The sequence below is a fragment of the Trichomycterus rosablanca genome, chromosome 5 (assembly GCF_030014385.1).
Source record: "Trichomycterus rosablanca isolate fTriRos1 chromosome 5, fTriRos1.hap1, whole genome shotgun sequence".
Lineage (NCBI taxonomy): Eukaryota > Metazoa > Chordata > Actinopteri > Siluriformes > Trichomycteridae > Trichomycterus > Trichomycterus rosablanca.
In genome coordinates, this window is record NC_085992.1 from 28,644,943 (window position 1) to 28,663,622 (window position 18,680).

An 18,680-nucleotide genomic window follows, 5' to 3' on the forward strand; every position below is an offset into this window, starting at 1 on the left:
AAGCCTTCTATCTCACTAGTGTTTGTGCTACTTCCTCATGTCAGAATACTTTGGTGTTAAATTTTGTTATTTAGCAATTAAGCAGTAAAGAAAGTGTGTTTTCACCAAGTATCTAAATCACCTATGATGTTACTGGCAATAACATAATTAGTAAAACATCTACTTCTTTTACACCAGTTTTGCAATAAAATACTTCAAACATTGATGTTTCTTTAACCATAAATCTAGTTCCACCCTAAGTAACTTTCTTTCTATTTAACAATATATGCATTTATCTGTGAATTCCAGTAATACAATTGTAACTTTTCTCTCTGACATACACTATATGGGCAAAAGTATTTAGACATCTGACCGTGTGCTTTTTGGGCATCTAATTAAAAAAAACAAATTATATTATAATAGTGTGCCCTATACTAGAGTGACCTCTGTGATCGTTTTAGCTATAACAACAGCCTCTCACAAGACTTTACACTATGTCTGTGGAAATTTGTGCCCATTCAGTCAAAAGGCATTTGTATGGCTGGGCACTGAAGTTGGCCAAGAAAGCCTCAACTAATGTTCCAGTTATTTCCAAAGCTGTTAAATGGGTTTGAGGTCAAGGCTCTGTACAGGCCACTAGAGTTTATTTAAACCAAGCTGTACTTCATGTCTATATAGACTTTGCTTTGTGCACAGGGGCACAGTCATGCTGGAACAGAAAATGACTGATCAGTTCACTGATCATGTAGCTTATTTCAGTTTATTTTACCTCCCCTTTTTCAGTATCTTATAACATTTTATCAATAACCTATATATATATATATATATATATATATATATATATATATATATATATATATATATATATATTAATAAGCATAGTCTATCATATTTTGTTAGATAATACTACTACTAATAATAATAATAATAATTATTATTATTATACATTAATCTCTGTTCAGAGTAAAGATTGCCCTGTACAATAAGTCTTTATATTAAGCAACGTGTGACTTTATTTGGGGCATCTGTATCAATGTATCTTCTGTATCAATTTATTTTCAGTTATAGCTTAATCCTGATTAGATTATGGTGGGTCCAGAGCCTATTATGCTATGATTGGACACCAGTCCATAATATACCTAGTGACACATAAAGGTTAATACTAGCAGCCAGTCCACTTACTACCATGTTCTGGACATACTACCATGTTCTGGGATTGTGAAAGTATAAAAACACAATACTGAAAATTAACATTTTATTTTATTTCATTTTTTGTAGAGGTAACCAAATTGCAAAATAGAAACATGTAAACATAAACAAATGTAAATGTGTTTTGGTCTGGAATGGATTTGCACTCTGTCCAAGGTGGAACCAGATGAATGCACCACTATTATAAAATGTAGTTTACATTTTATGTCAATTGTGTGTAGTAATATTTTGTTGTTAAGTTTATTTTAATGTATTGATGTCAATAAAAACTCTGAATGCAATATTAGGACAAATATGTTATCATTTAAATTGTCTGATCTTCTTATCAATAGTTTAATCAACAGTCCATAGTTTCTTTCTTTTTAAACTTTCACTGTTAGAGGTGAAACAAATTCTAACCCTTGGCAAACACTGTGTACACTATTCAAATAGAACTCTTAGATTGAATCAGATCTGTGATTACAGCTGATTGCATTTTATGTCTGTAGATATTGTACCACAGACAGCCAGAAAGTAGTTTAATAAACATCCACATTCAGTGCTAAACTTAATCTTAACCAAAAGAAATGTTTCAGAATGTTACTTTTAATACTTAAATAATTTGTATAATTTAAAAATTTGCTGAAATTAGGTTAAAAAGTGAAATGTTCTATTAGGTATTCTTTTACTTGACATGTATCTTTCTGCTTAAATAAATATTTTGGAAAATAAATGTGTGGAAATCAGTTTGTTCTTTCTATTGACACAGTAATTAAAAAAAAAACAATGTTTGATTTTTGCACAGAAACTATATACTGTTAGAAATGGTTATCCATTAAAATATTTGTCAACTGTCCACAAAAGTTAAAGATAGTTAAAGCCATCTGCCCTGTAGTTAAAGATACTGCACTGATTTATTAAAGGTGCTTCAATGTATAAAATATTTAATTTTTAAACATTCCACAATACGCAGGTTAATAAGTTACAGGTGAAGGAATCATGACTGGGTGTGAAAACAGAATCCACCACAGCTTCAGTCTTTACAATCAAAGATGGGTGGTGGCACACCACTCTTTGCCACTTCAAAAACAACATTTGTAATGGAGAATTGTACATAATTTAGGTCTTTTACCATCTATCATAAATAATAAGTAAAGAAACCACTGACATGGAAGTATACACGTCATGTGCTGCCAAGGAGCCAAGGAAGAGTTATTGAAAGAAAACAACAAATCAGATAGAGATTGTTTCATTTTTTCCCCAGCAAGGGCTGTGGCATTATTTGACACTTATAATGCACTAATAAATGGTCAAATGTGATGTTTTTTTAACCATTTTGCTCTATGAACTGTTCATTGGCCAGAGACATGCACAGTATAGTGTTGTTAGACTTGTATATGTCATTACATTAGAAAGTATGAAAGAACTTAAACACTTAAAAAAAGTTATTTATTATAGTTATTTCTCATATTAAACATTCTCACATGAACAAAGTTTGGTCTGAACATAATCCAACAACACAGGGAGTTTCTTTCTTCCAGTCCTAAAGGGAAGGAGAAGAATACAATTAAGTACAAAGCTAGTACAAAACATCAACACACTGACATCTTAAATTATACAAACATAAAACATACAAGTTAAATATCAAGTAGAACAAAGGCTGCACTAAATATTCCAACAAAAGTAAAGAATTCAACTAGTTAACACTTAATAACAGGGCATTAATTATAAAATTCACTTGAAACAAACCGAATTAAGCCTAAGAGAGAATAATATGACCTTTAGCTACACTTTTGTTGTTGACTGATACATTTATGACCCAAAACATTAGAACCTGGCTCCTACAAATACTGTCAAAACAGCTCTGACCCAGTTAGACAAAGACTCCACAAGACATCCTGTGGTATCTGAGTCCTGTGGTATCTGCTAACAGGACATTACCAGAGGGTCCATCAGCATCTGTACATTGTAAGGTGGATCATGCTTACTTCCACAGGTAAACGAGGCACAACTATCTGGCTATCCACTGCTCCGATGTTCAGTTCTGATGCCCAAGTTGTAGGTGATTTTCATGATAGCTTTTTGGTGGTTTGTACCAGACGCCATACAATTCATGTCCACTGGCATTGAAGATTCTTTGCCGGCCAGCAACCTGTTGGTGATTTCTGGCTTATCCCTCCTCTGACCACTTTTGGTTCACAGTTGTCTGTGAACACCCTTTTGCTGTAAATCCAGTCATAACGGTTTGGCTCTTATCAAAGTCACCCAGGTCTTTATGCTGATCATATTTGCAGCATTATTCATGTGAACTACAAGTTACTACCAACAGCCCAATATTTAGGAAATCCCTAAACGTAGTATGGGGATGCTCATTTTGGGGAGATGGTCCCATTGTTTTGGCTCATCAATGTATATGAGACCAACATTTGTTAATTTCTTTTACAACATCTATCAGTGAAGACAGACACTGATAATAATCAGACCCTTTGTAATTGCAAGTGAAACCACATTTGGTTGGACAAATGAAATGGTTTGCCACAATTTCCTTTAAAAATGCTACTGTGTAACCAGAAGGTTTCTTCCTCCTAAAATAATGTAAACCAGGCAGCTAGCTCACCTCTCAGCTCTGAGTCTAAACTGTATGTATTATATTTAATTTTTTAATAGTCCATGCCACAGAGTAACAAAAAACACATCAGAAAGTAAAAACACCTCAAACTAAGGTGCTGCATCAACAGCACTAAGATATCTATTCACACTATTTAAATCCATTCATTACTTTTACTGATAATGACACAACTTTGCCAATAAACCAGGTGGAGTAATTTCACACTTAAAAAACCTGGTACACTTTAAGTGCACACATCTGATCTGGTAAAAATGAACTTTGCTTATTAATCTTAAAAGCCTATTATTAAAGTAATTCACTGCTGCTTCACTTACAAATACACTGGTCAGCCATAACATTAAAACCACCTCCTTGTTTCTACACTCACTGTCCGTTTTATCAGCTCCACTTACCATATAGAAGCACTTTGTAGTTCTACAATTACTGACTGCAGTTCATCTGTTTCTCTACATACTTTTTAACCTCCTTTTACTCTGTTCTTCAATGGTCAGGGCCCCCACAGGACCACCAAAGAGCAGGTATTATTTAGGTGGTGGATCATTCTCAGCACTGCAGTGACAATGACATGGTGGTGGTGTGTTAGTGTGTGTTGTGCTGGTATGAGTGGATCAGACACAGCAGCACTGCTGGAGTTTTTAAATACCATGTCCACTCACTCTCCACTCTATTAGACACTCCTACCTAGTTGGTCCACCTTGTAGATGTAAAGTCAGAGACGATCGCTCATCTATTGCTGCTGTTTAAGTTGGTCATCTTCTAGACCTTCATCAGTGGTCACAGGACACTGCCCACGGAGCGCTGTTGGCTGGATGTTTTTGGTTGGTGGACTATTCTCAGTCCAGCAGTAACAGTGAGGTGTTTAAAAACTCCATCATCATTGCTGAGGATTATCCACTCATACCAGCACAACACACACTAACACACCACCATCATGTCAGTGTCACTGCAGTGCTGAGAATGATCCACCACCTAAATAATACCTGCTCTGTAGTGGTCCTGTGGGGATCCTGACCACTGAAGAACATAGTAATAGGAGGTTAAAAAAGTATGTAGAGAAACAGATGGACTACAAAGTGCTTCTATATGGTAAGTGGAGCTGATAAAATGGACAGTGAGTGTAGAAACAAGGAGGTGGTTTTAATGTTATGGCTGATCGGTGTAAGTCTTTATTACATCAGCTTTTTACATCTCAGTTGTACAAATTTATGTGGTGAAAGTAATAAAAAATAAATGCATTTTTACATCTAACCATACTTTTTAGCTTTATTATGTTTTATACTGCTTGTTAGGCTTAAAATGTCATCCCACAGTATTTGAGATAATCAATTAATTAAAATTATTTTTATTACTAAATTGCAATAAAGTGTATTGTACAAAACACCATGGCATCCTGGTAAAACAGCAAAAGAAATGCATAGCCTAGAGAGCTCAGATGGCCAAGCAGTCTAGTTCAAACCATCAGACACAACTGGTCGAAAGGTAAAGCCACATGGGGATTGACCTTACGTGATGACAGCAACTCCTAATATCAATTAGAGGTGCAAGCAAATGGATATGAGAAAATTGATCTTAATCAGTAAATTGCATATTTATTATATGACAAGTGTTTAAAGAAAAAAAGTTGTGGTATTTGCAGTTGTATTTTTAGTTTGTTTCACACTACTCTAACAAATCTGCATTTATTTGCTTATGTAATGTAATGAATAAATTAAAAAGTAATGTAACTTAAATTAAAATGCCATTTTATTGTAGTATTTAGATAAAGCAGTGCAGTACAATTTCCACCAAAGGTTTCACTGAATCAGCCAGCTGTTATTAGTAATCATTTTGACTCCTTCAAATCAAACGAATGAGAATGTAAGGTAGTAGTAAAACAAGACACTACTGAGACTTGAGCTTTAGTGTACAGTAGACCCTTGACTTACAAATTTAACTGGTTCCGAAGGGCTGTTCTTAAGTCAAAATGTTCGTTCGTTAGTTAAACCTATTTTTCCCATAAGAAATAATGTAAATAGAATTAATCCGTGCCAGACCTCCCAAACCACCCCCTTACCTAACCTTTCTAATGTCTTAAAAGGTCTTTTTTGTTATAAATACAAGTATATTTTCCCTTAAATCTTAAATTATAGAATAGACATTACTGTAATAAACAATAAACAACAATACACAATAGTACTGTACATAAAACAACACACATCACATTTAGTACAGTACGTGTGCTGTACCATACACCATAATACATTTCCTTCTTTTTTATAAAAATGTATCTACCAGAAACAACAATAACTCATATTTTTGTATTATTTTCTTCTTTCTTTCAATAGCGTTGTATTTTGTAGATGTAATTGCACGAAAGAAAGAATTCCTTCTTCTCTCTCACTAACTGTCCCCGCTGCCTGATACACAGTGACAGCTACTGGCAGGAGTAATTACACAACAACAAATAGTAATAGATTTTTTCATTTTCTCACCACTATGCTTTCTCTGCACCTTCTTTGAGGCCATTTTAATATAGAATTTTACAAAATATAAAGAAAACACCAAAAAAAACACCATCCACTCTCCGCTCACTGTAAATATGTGTGTGTGTGTGTGTATATATATATATATATATATAGAGAGAGAGAGAGAGAGAGAGATAGAGAGAGAGAGAGAGATAGAGAGAGAGATAGAGAGAGAGAGAGAGAGAGAGAGACGGTTGGAGTCAACTTGTTCGTGACGTCACGTGTTTCGCGAATTTCGGTTGGTAATCCGAAATTTGTTCGTACGTTAAGTTGAAAAAGATTGTTCGTAACCCGAAATGTTAGTATGGTAAACTGTTCGTAACTCAAGGGTCTAGTGTACTTGTAAAAACAGTTTTTAGCACTGCAAGTGATTCAGTAAGTGACAAGCACAAAACTGATATTTTGCTGCTTTTTTAGGTGAAATGACATTTAAGATAAAACTCTGCAGCAAATCATTTATTCATTTTATTTTATTGCTAGATCAAATGCACAGCTAGCGTATATTATAAACTTAACAAAAAACAAGTCATTGTGGCATATGCAAAGGTTTGAACACCCTACCAGTTTTAAAATCTTACATGTTCACTTTTAAGAGCCTAATGTACACTTTTGGCAGATCAAGAACTGTTATCACAAACTGTCATGATGTGGATATTTTGCATCATGCTCCAGTATAAAGGTAAAACTCTGCTTATTTTTTAAATAACTATATTAATGTTATGAGGAGCTTTAACATACTGACTGCATCTCTATATATGATGATTAGCATGTTTAGTATTAAACTGTTCACTACATACTCTGTATAAAATCTACATTTTATAAGGATTAAGTCGCGTTTGGTTGGTTTGGGGGGGGGGGGGGGGTAATACAGATGTGAATTGTACATTCCTGCATCACTACACATCTGTTACTCTGAACGCTTACATTTATGAAGAAGCTTTGTTCTTAGCTTGTGCAGCAGCCAGGTCGCAGCAGTGCTCTTTAGGAATCTCACTGTCCTTCTTTAACACGGTCTGTCTCACCACGTCCACGTCTCTCTCCAAATGGTTCAGCAAGCCCTTCAGAATGCTGGGAGAAGCGTGGAAGTCCACGAGGAAGTAAGCAGCCTGTGTGTGTCGCTGGTTGTGTTTGGTGATCTTGTAGGGCAGTTTCCTCTCTCCCAGGTTCTCCAGGTTCCTCACCACAGCTCCTCTCTCCATCAGGTTCTCCACGGTGCGCCTCAGCACAGCTGCGGTCTCCGGCCTCTGCATGGCCTTCAGCACTAGTGAAAGCTCGTAGCGAGGCATGGTTACACAATCTGACTTTAATCCCACAAACAAAACAACAAGCAGACAGAGTTCTCTTCCCGAGCAAAGGAAATGTGACTCCAATCCTACTGACAGGACGCCGCCATTGTGGATACGCCCCCAACGACGTAATTTTTACGTAGAGATACGCAAATCGCAGATCTACAAATCATCACGTATACACACTTAGTGCGTATATTGTATGTAGATCTACACATTCTAAAGGCCAAACTGCTTCCTTCTTCTTCGTGTTCTTCTTCTTTTTAGTTGATGTAGTTCACAAGCGGTACTATCCACGATTTTCCTGAACTTTGACCTTTCCCGTGATTCGTAGCTGAAGCCGGTTTTTGACTTCCGGTTACAGTGTTTACGTTCTGTTTTTTTTTTTTAACAAACATGGCCAAAAGCGCTCGGTGGTTGAATAGTAAGTGTAGAGCAGCTGTCTATTTATGCATTTTGTTAGACGAGTGCACTTTGAAGTGTGTACCCTTATTCCCTCCTCTCAGTATGTTGCTGGAACGCACCCTGCTCATTCGCATGTTCAAGCTGATGCTCCGAACAATAAAGCAGTTTTGTTTAAGTTAAAACTGAGTCCTTTATTAATTCCTAGCACTCGACAGTAAGGACATTTTAAGAAGCTGTGGTGACCGTGTTCTGACAGTGTCCCACGCTTACAGAGTGGGTAGATGACATGAGGTTAGCTATATTCATATAGTGAACCATTTCGTCTTTTCCGAAGCTGTAGACGGTGAGGAGCTACGGAACTATAAAAGCACATAGAGGCACACAACTACCTATATAGTAACAAAATAGTGGAGACGGTGGGTTGCTCGTGCATTGCAGGGTTAGGGAAGTTGTGGAAGGTGGGGATGAGCCTAGGAACATTCTAATAGCTGTGAAACATTTGAAATAATAAACAATGTATAACGACTAATTTGTTGATTGTTTTTACTTCTACAACAGTGTATACTGTACTTGGTTCATGAGTGGATGTAAAGCAGGAAAGTGTAGCTGAAGGGACAGAATAAAACGCGTTGCGTTGTTTAATTTACTAAAACAATGAACTGGGAACAACAAACAGGGTAACGCTCTCTAAAATTTTGGACCATACAAAGTGAAACTGCATTATACGATATTATATATAATATTATTAATAAATAATAATTATCATATAATTAATATTATTATGGAATGTAACACATAAGGCGCAGGGCACGGACAGTGTTTACAAATCCGCTGGTGTTTAAAGCGTGTACTTTCCAATAACAGCTTTAATTTCTCTGAATTGTTGTGGCACCCGAGAGCAGCACACGTCGAGCCCGAGCTCATATTTAAACCATGCAGTTCTTACCAAAGTAGTTTAATAATGTTGTAGTTAGTACTACAGCAAATCTAACGCGACCGGAAACGAAAAACCGGCAAACGGAAATAGGGAGGTGTCATGGCAGCCCCCATTGGGTTGCCTGGAAAATCGTGGATAGTGCGAAGAGACTGGGTTTTTATTATTAATATTACAATTATTCATATATTTTTTTATTTGCTATTGTTTATTATTTTAATGTTATTTATTAAAATATATCTAATAGGCTTTAATTATAGCCCATCGCAAGAGGTACCTGCTTGGGTATCTGCAGAAACTATGTTATGAAAAACTGTTATGTTATGTAACTGTTACATTCATCCAGTAAGGTTTTAAAAACTTATGTTTATTCCCCCCAAACTGCAGCAGAGACCTCCGCTTAGAGTAAAGTCTGAAATGCAGTGTTAAAAAGTAAGAGGCTTAACTTGTGTATTTTTTTTTTCTGGTATTGTTGTCATTGCATTGTTTCTTTTTAAATCAATTAACTTTTAACACGTTTAACATGTTGTATTTTTTTACACTAGCATCCAATATTTCTTATCCTTTGAATTCATTTCATTTTCATTCTTTTTATCCTGGTCAGGGATAAAACAGTTTATCATCTTAGCCCTCCAACACAGAGAGTTTTGGCTCTTGAGTTCAAGTCTAAGCTCTTCTACCAACCTGGCAAATCACTCAACTAACACAGCTGGCAGTGTCTGAGGGAGGACAGTTTGTATAGGGGTTTCTTCTTATTGCAGCTCTAATAAGCAAAGTCAATGCACTGGCACAAGAAGTCTGACTCTACAGATTTGCAGAGGTAGAAATTGTAGAAATAGTTGCATAATATTATATTATATATCTGCATATCTTATATACTCCTTTTTCAGAATAGGTGAAAAGGAAGGCAAACTGCCACGTGCAGCGCCTTATTTGGATGTGTCTGAAGTCTTGGAGCTTTTGACTTCCCTACGTCCTACAAATGGGCCTTGAGCTTGTTTGGAGGTTCTAGCAGGGGAGCGCAGCTACTTCTAGACCAGCGATGCTTGTCCGCCGAGATGTTGTCCTCTTCCACCGAGCGCGGAGCTTCGGGAGGGACGCACATGGAGTGGTGAGGGAGGAAGGGGACACCCGCCTAGCCAGCCAGATCAGCCGAATCAACCCTAGCGATCAATGGGGTGACAGATGTCGCAGCCAGATCGCCCTCACATCCGACAGTAAGAGTAGCAGGACTCGGTTTATATGGAGCGGAATGTGGCGCAGCTTGTAGATTACGGTAAGGAGGTAATGTGTGTATTTCTAACCACAAATATGTTCACTGTTCTGGAGTGTAATATTCTGGGTAATATTTCTGTAATAATAAAGTACTATTGTTCACTATTTGTGATAAATAAAAATATCTTAGATTTCCCAGTATGCTTTGCTCTATATGTAAATAGCCTCTCCTGCTATTGGCTATCGAGCAGTTCGCGGAAAATAAAAACAAAAAACAAAAAGGCCGTAAAAGTTCGACATCGGCAACAAAAACCAACGAATGATAGAAGTACAACTCTAACATTACATAAAATAGCCTCAGATGATCAGGAGAGTGAGTTAGATATGTCTTATCTGTACCGTAAAGCTTGAAAATGCGCATGCGCGAAGAGCCGAATCTGACTCACTGCAGAATCGATTCAAGAACTCGTAATAAAACACTGCAGTTTTTAAATAAACAATTTTTTATAAAGCTGTTATACACTGACTGTTATAAGATGCTAAAAAACTTATACATCAAGTCATTTAACACTAAAGGGGAAAATAAATGAAACAATGAATATTATACATTTTATGAATTGTGTTTATGTGCACTTTCTTGAACAAGTAAAGACAGAATCAGTCCAAATGTATTCAGTGTTCACCACCACACTGTAGAATCATGGTGGTGAATACATGGATTATACCACGCAGTTTGTCAAAATGCTTTTACACACATGTGGGGAAACTACAATGTGAGCGGATTGTGTAATTCCTAATTTCATAACATTGTCTATGTCATATAAATAGTCAAAACATGTAGCTATGATTTATTATAACCGTGCCTGCTGCTGTGTGGCTAACTTTCTTTTATTTATTTACAGATGTTACTCCGACTAGTGATGGGTCGGTCGCGAACGATTCGGCTCTAAGAGCCGGCTCTTTAAAGTGACCGACGGGATCCGGCTCCTGATTGGGAGCCGATTCGGGGTTTTTTTTTTCGTTTTTCGAATTTTCAAGATACGTGGTGGCGTTTGTGTGTTTACACTGAGCAGCAGGGGAGGGGTTACACACACACACAGAGACATCGTGCACACGAACAGGAGAGAGAGAGAAAACTCAGCGCTTTACACAAATCAAATCAAATCACTTTATTGTCACGTCACATTAACACAGGTGTGAAAGGTGAGTGAAATGCTTAGGTGCTCAGTCCCTCCATAACAGAAAAGAGAAACAGGATCAACTCATCAAAGATGAGCTCCTTGGTTTTTTGAATGCTAATCTTCACTAAATACTTACAAATACGGTCACCTGGATGCTGATTTTGATTTTTGTTTTGCATTTCTATTTTGTCGAGTGATGCTTCGTTGATGTTGTGTTGTTTCACTCTAGATGCTTGTTTATTTTGTTTTGTTTATTAGGATTTTAACGTCACGTTTTACACTTTGGTTACATTCATGACAGGAACATTCACCGCACTTGCATGTCTTTGGACTGTGGGAGGAAACCGGAGCACCTAGAGGAAACCCACGCAGACACCGGGAGAACATGCAAACTCCACACAGATAGGACCCGGGCTCTTCATCTGGGGATCGAACCCAGGACCTTCTTGCCGTGAGGTGACAGTGCTACCCACTTAGCCACCGTGCCGTCCCACTCTAGATGCAAATTTACAAATAATATACACAATCAGATCTTTTTGTCTAATTGAGATGGGTCTTTGTTTTTGTATTTTATCATTTATTGTTGGAGCACTCTGTTCCATGTTGAGTATATAATTAAAGCAATTTAAATAATAAATATTTGATACAATGTTTTTTTACATTGGTAATTAATTTTACATGTAATTTGGTAATAAATTAATTTAAGCAACAAAAAAATCTAAGGAGCCACTTGGGAGCCGAAAGAGCCGGCTCTTTTTAGTGAGCCGAGCCAAAAGAACCGGCTCTCTAAAAGGAGCCGAAATTCCCATCGCTAACTCCGACCCTAAGGGGCTCCGTAGTTAGCCGCTCAAACATTTGCAAAAATTCTGGGGCATCATGGGAAATGTAGTGCCTGTGGGGAATTCACGTGGCGAGTACTGTAGTTCTGCTCTGCAATCCAGTATAAAATGAAAAAGCTTCAGGGCTTTATTACTGACTTTTTACTGCCATAATTCCGCTCCAGTGAACTGGGTCTAATGACGCCCCTGTATGATATCAAACCCTGCACAACAAGTGCGATCATTTCCACACACGCACCAGGGACGTGTTGACTGTGCAAGTTTCCAGCTCACCTCAGAACGAGGTGCTGACGCTAGAGGGCGCACTACAACTTACCGACATGCGCATGTAGAAAGCCTCCCCTGGTGAAAAGTCTGTTTTTAAAATGTTTTAATGTACTTGAAGTGCAGTGATAGGACAGGGTTTATCATCACAGCCAGACTGGACACTGAAGGCCGGACTTGAGATGGATAAAATGCTTTAGCTGAAAGAACAGAAAAGATAAATTATTATTGTTAGTTGCAGTTTGAATCTTTTTAATCTATTTTGGATGAGAAAAGCACGTAGCCGCTTATTGTAGGTTTATAATAACAGATAACTGAGACAAATTCCGCCATTTAATATTCCTTACTGTACACAGTGCCATAATCAGCAACTTTTCCAGTGGTAAAACCAGCAGGTGGGCAGGTCACTGGATTCTGCTGCTGCCACTGAGGGATGAATGGACAGCAGGACTGTAATACAAAAAAAAATAAAGTTATAATACAAACTATAATACAACTGTCAAATACTGACTTAATACTGACTTAATATCTGATTTAAATCATTATAATTTTTGTCAAACAGGACTGTAGTGATTACCTGTCCACATAAAAGGAAGTAGTTGAAGCCCTCAGAGTTGGAGGGGAGATAAATCTGATGCTGAAGGATCATCATTGTCCTATAGCCGGGGGGTTGGACAAAGGGAGCTGGAATGGTGACATACTGATCAGGGTAATAAAGGTCCAACTGAAGAGGAGGAAATAAAAATTATGTTTGATTTAAAACTTGTAACAACACATACGATCAAAATCAGAAACTACAAAAACTTCTGATGTCTGATAAAAGTTAACAAGACCTCAATTAATTTAGTACAATGCATCTTGGGAAACACAGCAAAATGGCATGTAGCGTATAAATACTGTTAAGGTCTAAGTGTTACCTATAATTAATAACTGATCATTAAGCCAAATACACTATATTGCCAAAAGTATTCACTCCTAATGAAACCAAGCACCTAGGCATGCAGACTGCTTCTACAAACATTTGTGAAAGAATGGGTCGCTTTCAGGAGCGCAGTGAATTCCAGCGTGGTACCAGGATAGGATGCCACCTGTGCAACAAGTCCAGTCGTGAAATTTCCTCACTACTAAATGTTCCACAGTCAACTGTCAGTGCTATTATAACAAAGTGGAAGCGATTGGGAATGACAGCAACTCAGCCACAAAGTGGTAGACCACGTAAAATGACAGAGCAGGGTCAGCGGATGCTGAGGCGCATAATGCACAGAGGTCGCCAACTTTCTGCAGAGTCAATCCCTACAGACCTCCAAACTTCATGTGTGTGAAGAACAGTGTGTAGAGAGCTTCATGGAATGGGTTTCCATGGCCGAGCAGCTGCATCCAAGCCTTACATCACCAAGCGCAATGCAAAGCGTCCGATGCAGTGGTGTAAAGCACGCTGCCACTGGACTCTAGAGCAGTGGAGACGTGTTCTCTGGGGTGACAAACCACGCTTCTCCAGCTGGCAATTCGAAAGACGAGTCTGGGTTTGGCGGTTGCCAGGAGTTGGGCTTGGCCCCTTAGTTCTAGTGAAAGGAACTCTTAATGCTTCAGCATACCAAGAGATTTTGGACAATTTCATGCTCCCAACTTTGTGGGAATGTTCTTCAACATGACTGTGCACCAGTGCACAAAGCAAGGTCCATAAAGACATGGATGAGCGAGTTTGGTGTGGAAGAACTTGACTGTCCTGACCTCAACACAATAGAACACCTTTGGGATGAATTAGAGTGGAGTCTGACCTCACAAATGCGCTTCTGAAAGAATGGTCAAAAATTCCCATAGACACACTCCTAAACCTTGTGGAAAGCCTTCCCAGAAGAGTTGAAGCTGTTATAGCTGCAAAGGGTGGGCCGACATCATATTAAACCCTATGGATTAAGAGTGGGATGTCACTCAAGTTCATATGCGTGTGAAGGCAGGCGAGCGAATACTTTTGGCAATATAGTGTATAGGCCAGTTTCCCACATAACCACACCATGGATGAAAACCAACCCATTACAGGGCTTCTGTCATCTCTCCCACAGACATTAAACCCAGGCTATTTTTGCTGTGAGGCGACAGCGCTACCCACTGCGTCATACTGCCACCCCAGAATGTAATTAAACTATTAAAATAATTTATTTATCAAGGATCAATGCATAAATCTTGTTATTAATATGTTACAATTTGACAAACTTGCTTCTAAGCATGTTGCTACATTTATTAATATGTAGATAGATCAGATAATGTAATTATTAATAGGTCAGATAATGTAATTTATCAAATAAACATGATTTACTTAAAGGTCAAAATGTCATATAAAGAGTAGAATAGAAAAATCTTTAATAATATTAAATAAAATATTAGGGTGAAGTTACCTCACTGGTTTGCAGCTCATTTTTTAAGATGTAGACACAGGTAAACACACAGCTGCTTGGTAAAATGTCTTATGTTGAACGATGAGTCAGAATATGACAACTGGTGCACATAGAATGTTCAGGAATGTCACCACTGACAACCTGATGAGGCATCTCATGACATCATAGAACCCTAGTACAGAGGGTCCACTACTCCATCACATGACTTTTATTTGAACTGTAACTGTATTGTATCAACTGAATTTGTTGAAAAAGAACTGAATTTGTAGACATTTGAAACCCAGTTTTTTTAAGTGTAAATAAATAAACTGAAAATGGTGAACACCGGTATTATAGTGGATTCTGAACATTTTTGCACACTTTATTGGGTTGTGATTTTCATTTTGAATTGATATAATTTTATTTTAACCAATCACTCTACACTTAATGAGTGATAATGGTGAATTGCAAACATGTTTTTGGAATTTAGTGAAGAAGAATCTCACATCTTTCTGTGAAGAAACCGCGCTACCCACTGTGCCATCTTGTCACCCCAGAATGTAATAAAACTATTAAAATTATTCATTTATCAAATGTAAATGCGAAAAACTTTTTAAATATATTACAAATTACAAAAACTTGCTTCTAAGCATGTTGCTAAATTCATTTCAATTGCTGTTAAAGCCTGTACAGCCTTGATAGTGAGTTCTGTCTCTTTAGTAGTCACTTGAGGCATTTGGCCTTATGTGGCTACAAGAAAAGAGCCACAAAATATTTTACTTACGACTTATGACTCTGACCTTATCTTATTTATAATTTTAGAGCAGTGGAAAGCCCTTGGTACAGTGCTGTTTGCGTAGCTATACATGTAACTTAATTTAACTTGTCCCCTAAAACGTTTGTAGATTCATTTTCGAATCTTAACATCAGGCAGTGGATGATTTGATTTACCAGCCCAATTTCAAAGCTTTGGATCACACTTTTAATCTGAGGGTCCATGGTTCAAGTCCCTGTTCGGGCGTGAGTTCCGTCTCTATAGTAGTCACTTGAGGCAATTGGCCTTTGTGATACTTGGTTTGCAAAGGAAACACTTTGGTACAGAGCTGTTTACATTAAATGGATGTAACCTAATTAAGCAGTTTTAAAGCTTTTGTAAACTACCAAGACTTCTGAAGAGCAATAAATGACTAAGAACATAAGAGGAAAGCATTTAATTTTTGACAAGTCAAAGGTTGACCCTGACGTGATTTGAACACGCAACCTTCTGATCTGGAGTCAGACGCTCTACCATTGCGCCACAAGGTCTTTTAGTGCACAATGACAATTGGCAAAGCCAGTTTCAAAGCTTTGGAAAACTACCAAGATTTCTGAAAAGCCATGAGAAAAGAACCACATCATATTTAAAAACTCTGAGATTATCGAAATGTAATTATACCGAAATGTATCGAAATGTAATTGTACAGCAGTTGAGGCCCGGATAGCTCAGTCGGTCAGACTTTTAATCTGAGAGTCCAGGGTTCAAGTCCCTGTTCGGGCGTGCTTTCTGTCTCTTTAGTAGTCACTTGAGGTGGTTGGATAAAAAACAAATCCTGAGACTTGCCTTGCAAAGAAAACCCCTTGACACAGTGCTGTTTGCGTAGCTACACAAGTAACTTAATTGAAAATGTCGTCTAAAACGTTTGTAGAGTCAGTCTCCAATCTTAACATCTTGGCAGTGAATGAATTGATTTACCAGCCAATGTCAAAGCTTTGGTAAACTGCCCAGACTTCCGAAGAGCCATGAGATAGCAGACACCTAATAATAATGAAGAACTCTGAGCTTCTCTAAATTCAAAATTTGGCAGCAGTTGAAGCCCGGATAGCTCAGTCGGTAGAGCATCAGACTTTTAATCTGAGGGTCCAAGCTTCAAGTCCCTGTTTGGGTGTCATTCTATTTAGTAGTCACTTGAGGCAATTGGCCTTTGTGATACTTGGTTTGCAAAGGAAACACTTTGGTCCAGAGCTTTTTACATTAGATGGATGTAACCTAATTAAGCAGTTTCAAAGCTTTTGTAAACTACCAAGACTTCTGAAGAGCAATAAAAAACTAAACACGTAAGAGAGCAGCATTTACATTGTGACAAGTCAAAGATTGACCCCGACGTGATTTGAACACGCAACCTTCTGATCTGGAGTCAGACGCACTACCGTTGCACCACGAGGTCTCTTAAGGTACACTGACCATTGGCAAAGCCAGTTTCAAAGTCCTGAGAGTTGCTTTGCAAAGAAAACCCCTTGGTACAGTGCTGTTTGCGTAGCTACACAAGTAACTTAATTGAACTTGTCGTCTTAAACCTTTGTAGAGTCAGTCTCCAATCTTAACATCAGGCTGCGGATTAATTCATTTGCCAGCCCAGTTTTAAAGCTTTGGTAAACTGCCCAGACTTCCGAAGAGCCATGAGATAGCAACGGCCTTATAATAATAAGGAACTCTGAGCTTCTCCAGATTCAAAATGTGGCAGCAGTTGAAGCCCGGATAGCTCAGTCGGTAGAGCATCAGACTTTTAATCTGAGGGTCCAGGGTTCAAGTCCCTGTTCGGGTGTTCTTCCATTCTATTTAGTAGTCACTTGAGGCAATTGGCCTTTGTGATACTTGGTTTGCAAAGGAAACACTTTGGTCCAGAGCTGTTTGCATTAAATGGATGTAACCTAATTAAGCAGTTTCAAAGCTTTTGTAAACTACCAAGACTTCTGAAGAGCAATAAAAAACAAAACACATAAGAGGGCAGCATTTACATTGTGACAAGTCAAAGGTTGACACCGACATGATTTGAACACGCAACCTTCTGATCGGGAGTCAGACGCGCTACCGGTGCGCCACAAGGTTTTTTAATTCACAGTGCTCACAAAGCTTCGGAAAACTACCTAGACTTCTGAAGAGCCAAGTGATAGCAGACACCTAATAATAATAAAGAACTTCTGACTTCTGAAGAGCAATAAAAAACAAAACACGTAAGAGTTTTGCATTTACACAATGCATTTACATTGTGACAAGTCAAAGGTTGACCCTGACGTGATTTGAACACGCAACCTTCTGATCTGGAGTCAGACGCGCTACCGTTGCACCACAAGGTCTTTTAATTCACAATGACCTTTGGCAAAGCCAGTTTCAAAGCTTTGGTAAACTGCCCAGACTTCCGAAGAGCCATGTGATAGCAGACACCTAATAATATTAAAGAACTCTGAGCTTCTTTAAATTCAAAATTTGGCAGCAGTTGAAGCCCGGAAAGCTCAGTCGGTAGAGCATCAGACTTTTAATCTGAGGGTCCAAGCTTCAAGTCCCTGTTTGGGTGTCATTCTATTTAGTAGTCACTTGAGGCAATTGGCCTTTGTGATACTTGGTTTGCAAAGGAAACACTTTGGTCCAGAGCTGTTTACATTAAATGGATGTAACCTAATTAAGCAGTTTTAAAGCTTTTGTAAACTACCAAGACTTCTGAAGAGCAATAAAGAACTAAACACGTAAGAGGGTAGCATTTACATTGTGACAAGTCAAAGATTGACCCCGGCGTGATTTGAACACGCAACCTTCTGATCTGGAGTCAGACGCGCTACCGTTGCGCCACAAGGTCTCTTAAGGTACAATGACCATTGGCAAAGCCAGTTTCAAAGCTTCGGAAAACTACCTAGACTTCTGAAGAGCCATGTGATAGCAGACACCTAATAATAATAAAGAACTCTGAGCTTCTTTAAATTCAAAATTTGGCAGCAGTTGAAGCCCGGATAGCTCAGTCGGTAGAGCATCAGACTTTTAATCTGAGGGTCCAGGGTTCAAGTCCCTGTTCGGGCGTTTTTCCATTCTATTTAGTAGTCACTTGAGGCAATTGGCCTTTGTGATACTT

At 38.1% G+C, this 18,680-nt stretch overlaps 1 protein-coding gene, 1 long non-coding RNA gene and 6 other non-coding genes across 8 annotated transcripts; 3 read left to right on the forward strand and 5 right to left on the reverse strand.

The window, feature by feature from the left end:
• Positions 1–2,594: 2,594 nt before the first annotated feature.
• On the reverse strand, positions 2,595–7,700 carry mrps6 (mitochondrial ribosomal protein S6). Its single transcript, XM_062995029.1, has 2 exons — positions 7,225–7,700; positions 2,595–2,710 (listed from the first exon to the last, which is right to left on the reverse strand). The coding sequence occupies exon 1, from the start codon at positions 7,584–7,586 to the stop codon at positions 7,227–7,229; it is 360 nt and encodes a 119-aa protein (XP_062851099.1). The 5' UTR covers positions 7,587–7,700; the 3' UTR covers positions 2,595–2,710; positions 7,225–7,226.
• Positions 7,701–9,846: 2,146 nt separating this feature from the next.
• Positions 9,847–11,958, forward strand: LOC134314433 (uncharacterized). The gene is made up of 2 exons (XR_010012383.1): positions 9,847–10,201; positions 11,623–11,958. It is a non-coding gene; the product is annotated as an uncharacterized LOC134314433 (long non-coding RNA).
• A 4,074-nt stretch (positions 11,959–16,032) lies between these two features.
• trnaw-cca (transfer RNA tryptophan (anticodon CCA)) lies at positions 16,033–16,104 on the reverse strand. Its single transcript has one exon. It is a non-coding gene; the product is annotated as a tRNA-Trp (tRNA).
• Positions 16,105–16,931: 827 nt separating this feature from the next.
• trnaw-cca (transfer RNA tryptophan (anticodon CCA)) lies at positions 16,932–17,003 on the reverse strand. The gene has a single exon. It is a non-coding gene; the product is annotated as a tRNA-Trp (tRNA).
• Positions 17,004–17,308: 305 nt separating this feature from the next.
• Positions 17,309–17,381, forward strand: trnak-uuu (transfer RNA lysine (anticodon UUU)). Its single transcript has one exon. It is a non-coding gene; the product is annotated as a tRNA-Lys (tRNA).
• A 460-nt stretch (positions 17,382–17,841) lies between these two features.
• On the reverse strand, positions 17,842–17,913 carry trnaw-cca (transfer RNA tryptophan (anticodon CCA)). Its single transcript has one exon. It is a non-coding gene; the product is annotated as a tRNA-Trp (tRNA).
• A 425-nt stretch (positions 17,914–18,338) lies between these two features.
• On the reverse strand, positions 18,339–18,410 carry trnaw-cca (transfer RNA tryptophan (anticodon CCA)). Its single transcript has one exon. It is a non-coding gene; the product is annotated as a tRNA-Trp (tRNA).
• Positions 18,411–18,555: 145 nt separating this feature from the next.
• Positions 18,556–18,628, forward strand: trnak-uuu (transfer RNA lysine (anticodon UUU)). Its single transcript has one exon. It is a non-coding gene; the product is annotated as a tRNA-Lys (tRNA).
• Positions 18,629–18,680: the final 52 nt, after the last annotated feature.

What these genes read in the sequence shown, in the direction of transcription:
- mrps6 (XM_062995029.1), bottom strand. Translation starts at nt 7,586, where the DNA reads ATGCCTCGCTACGAGCTTTCACTAGTGCTGAAGGCCATGCAGAGGCCG.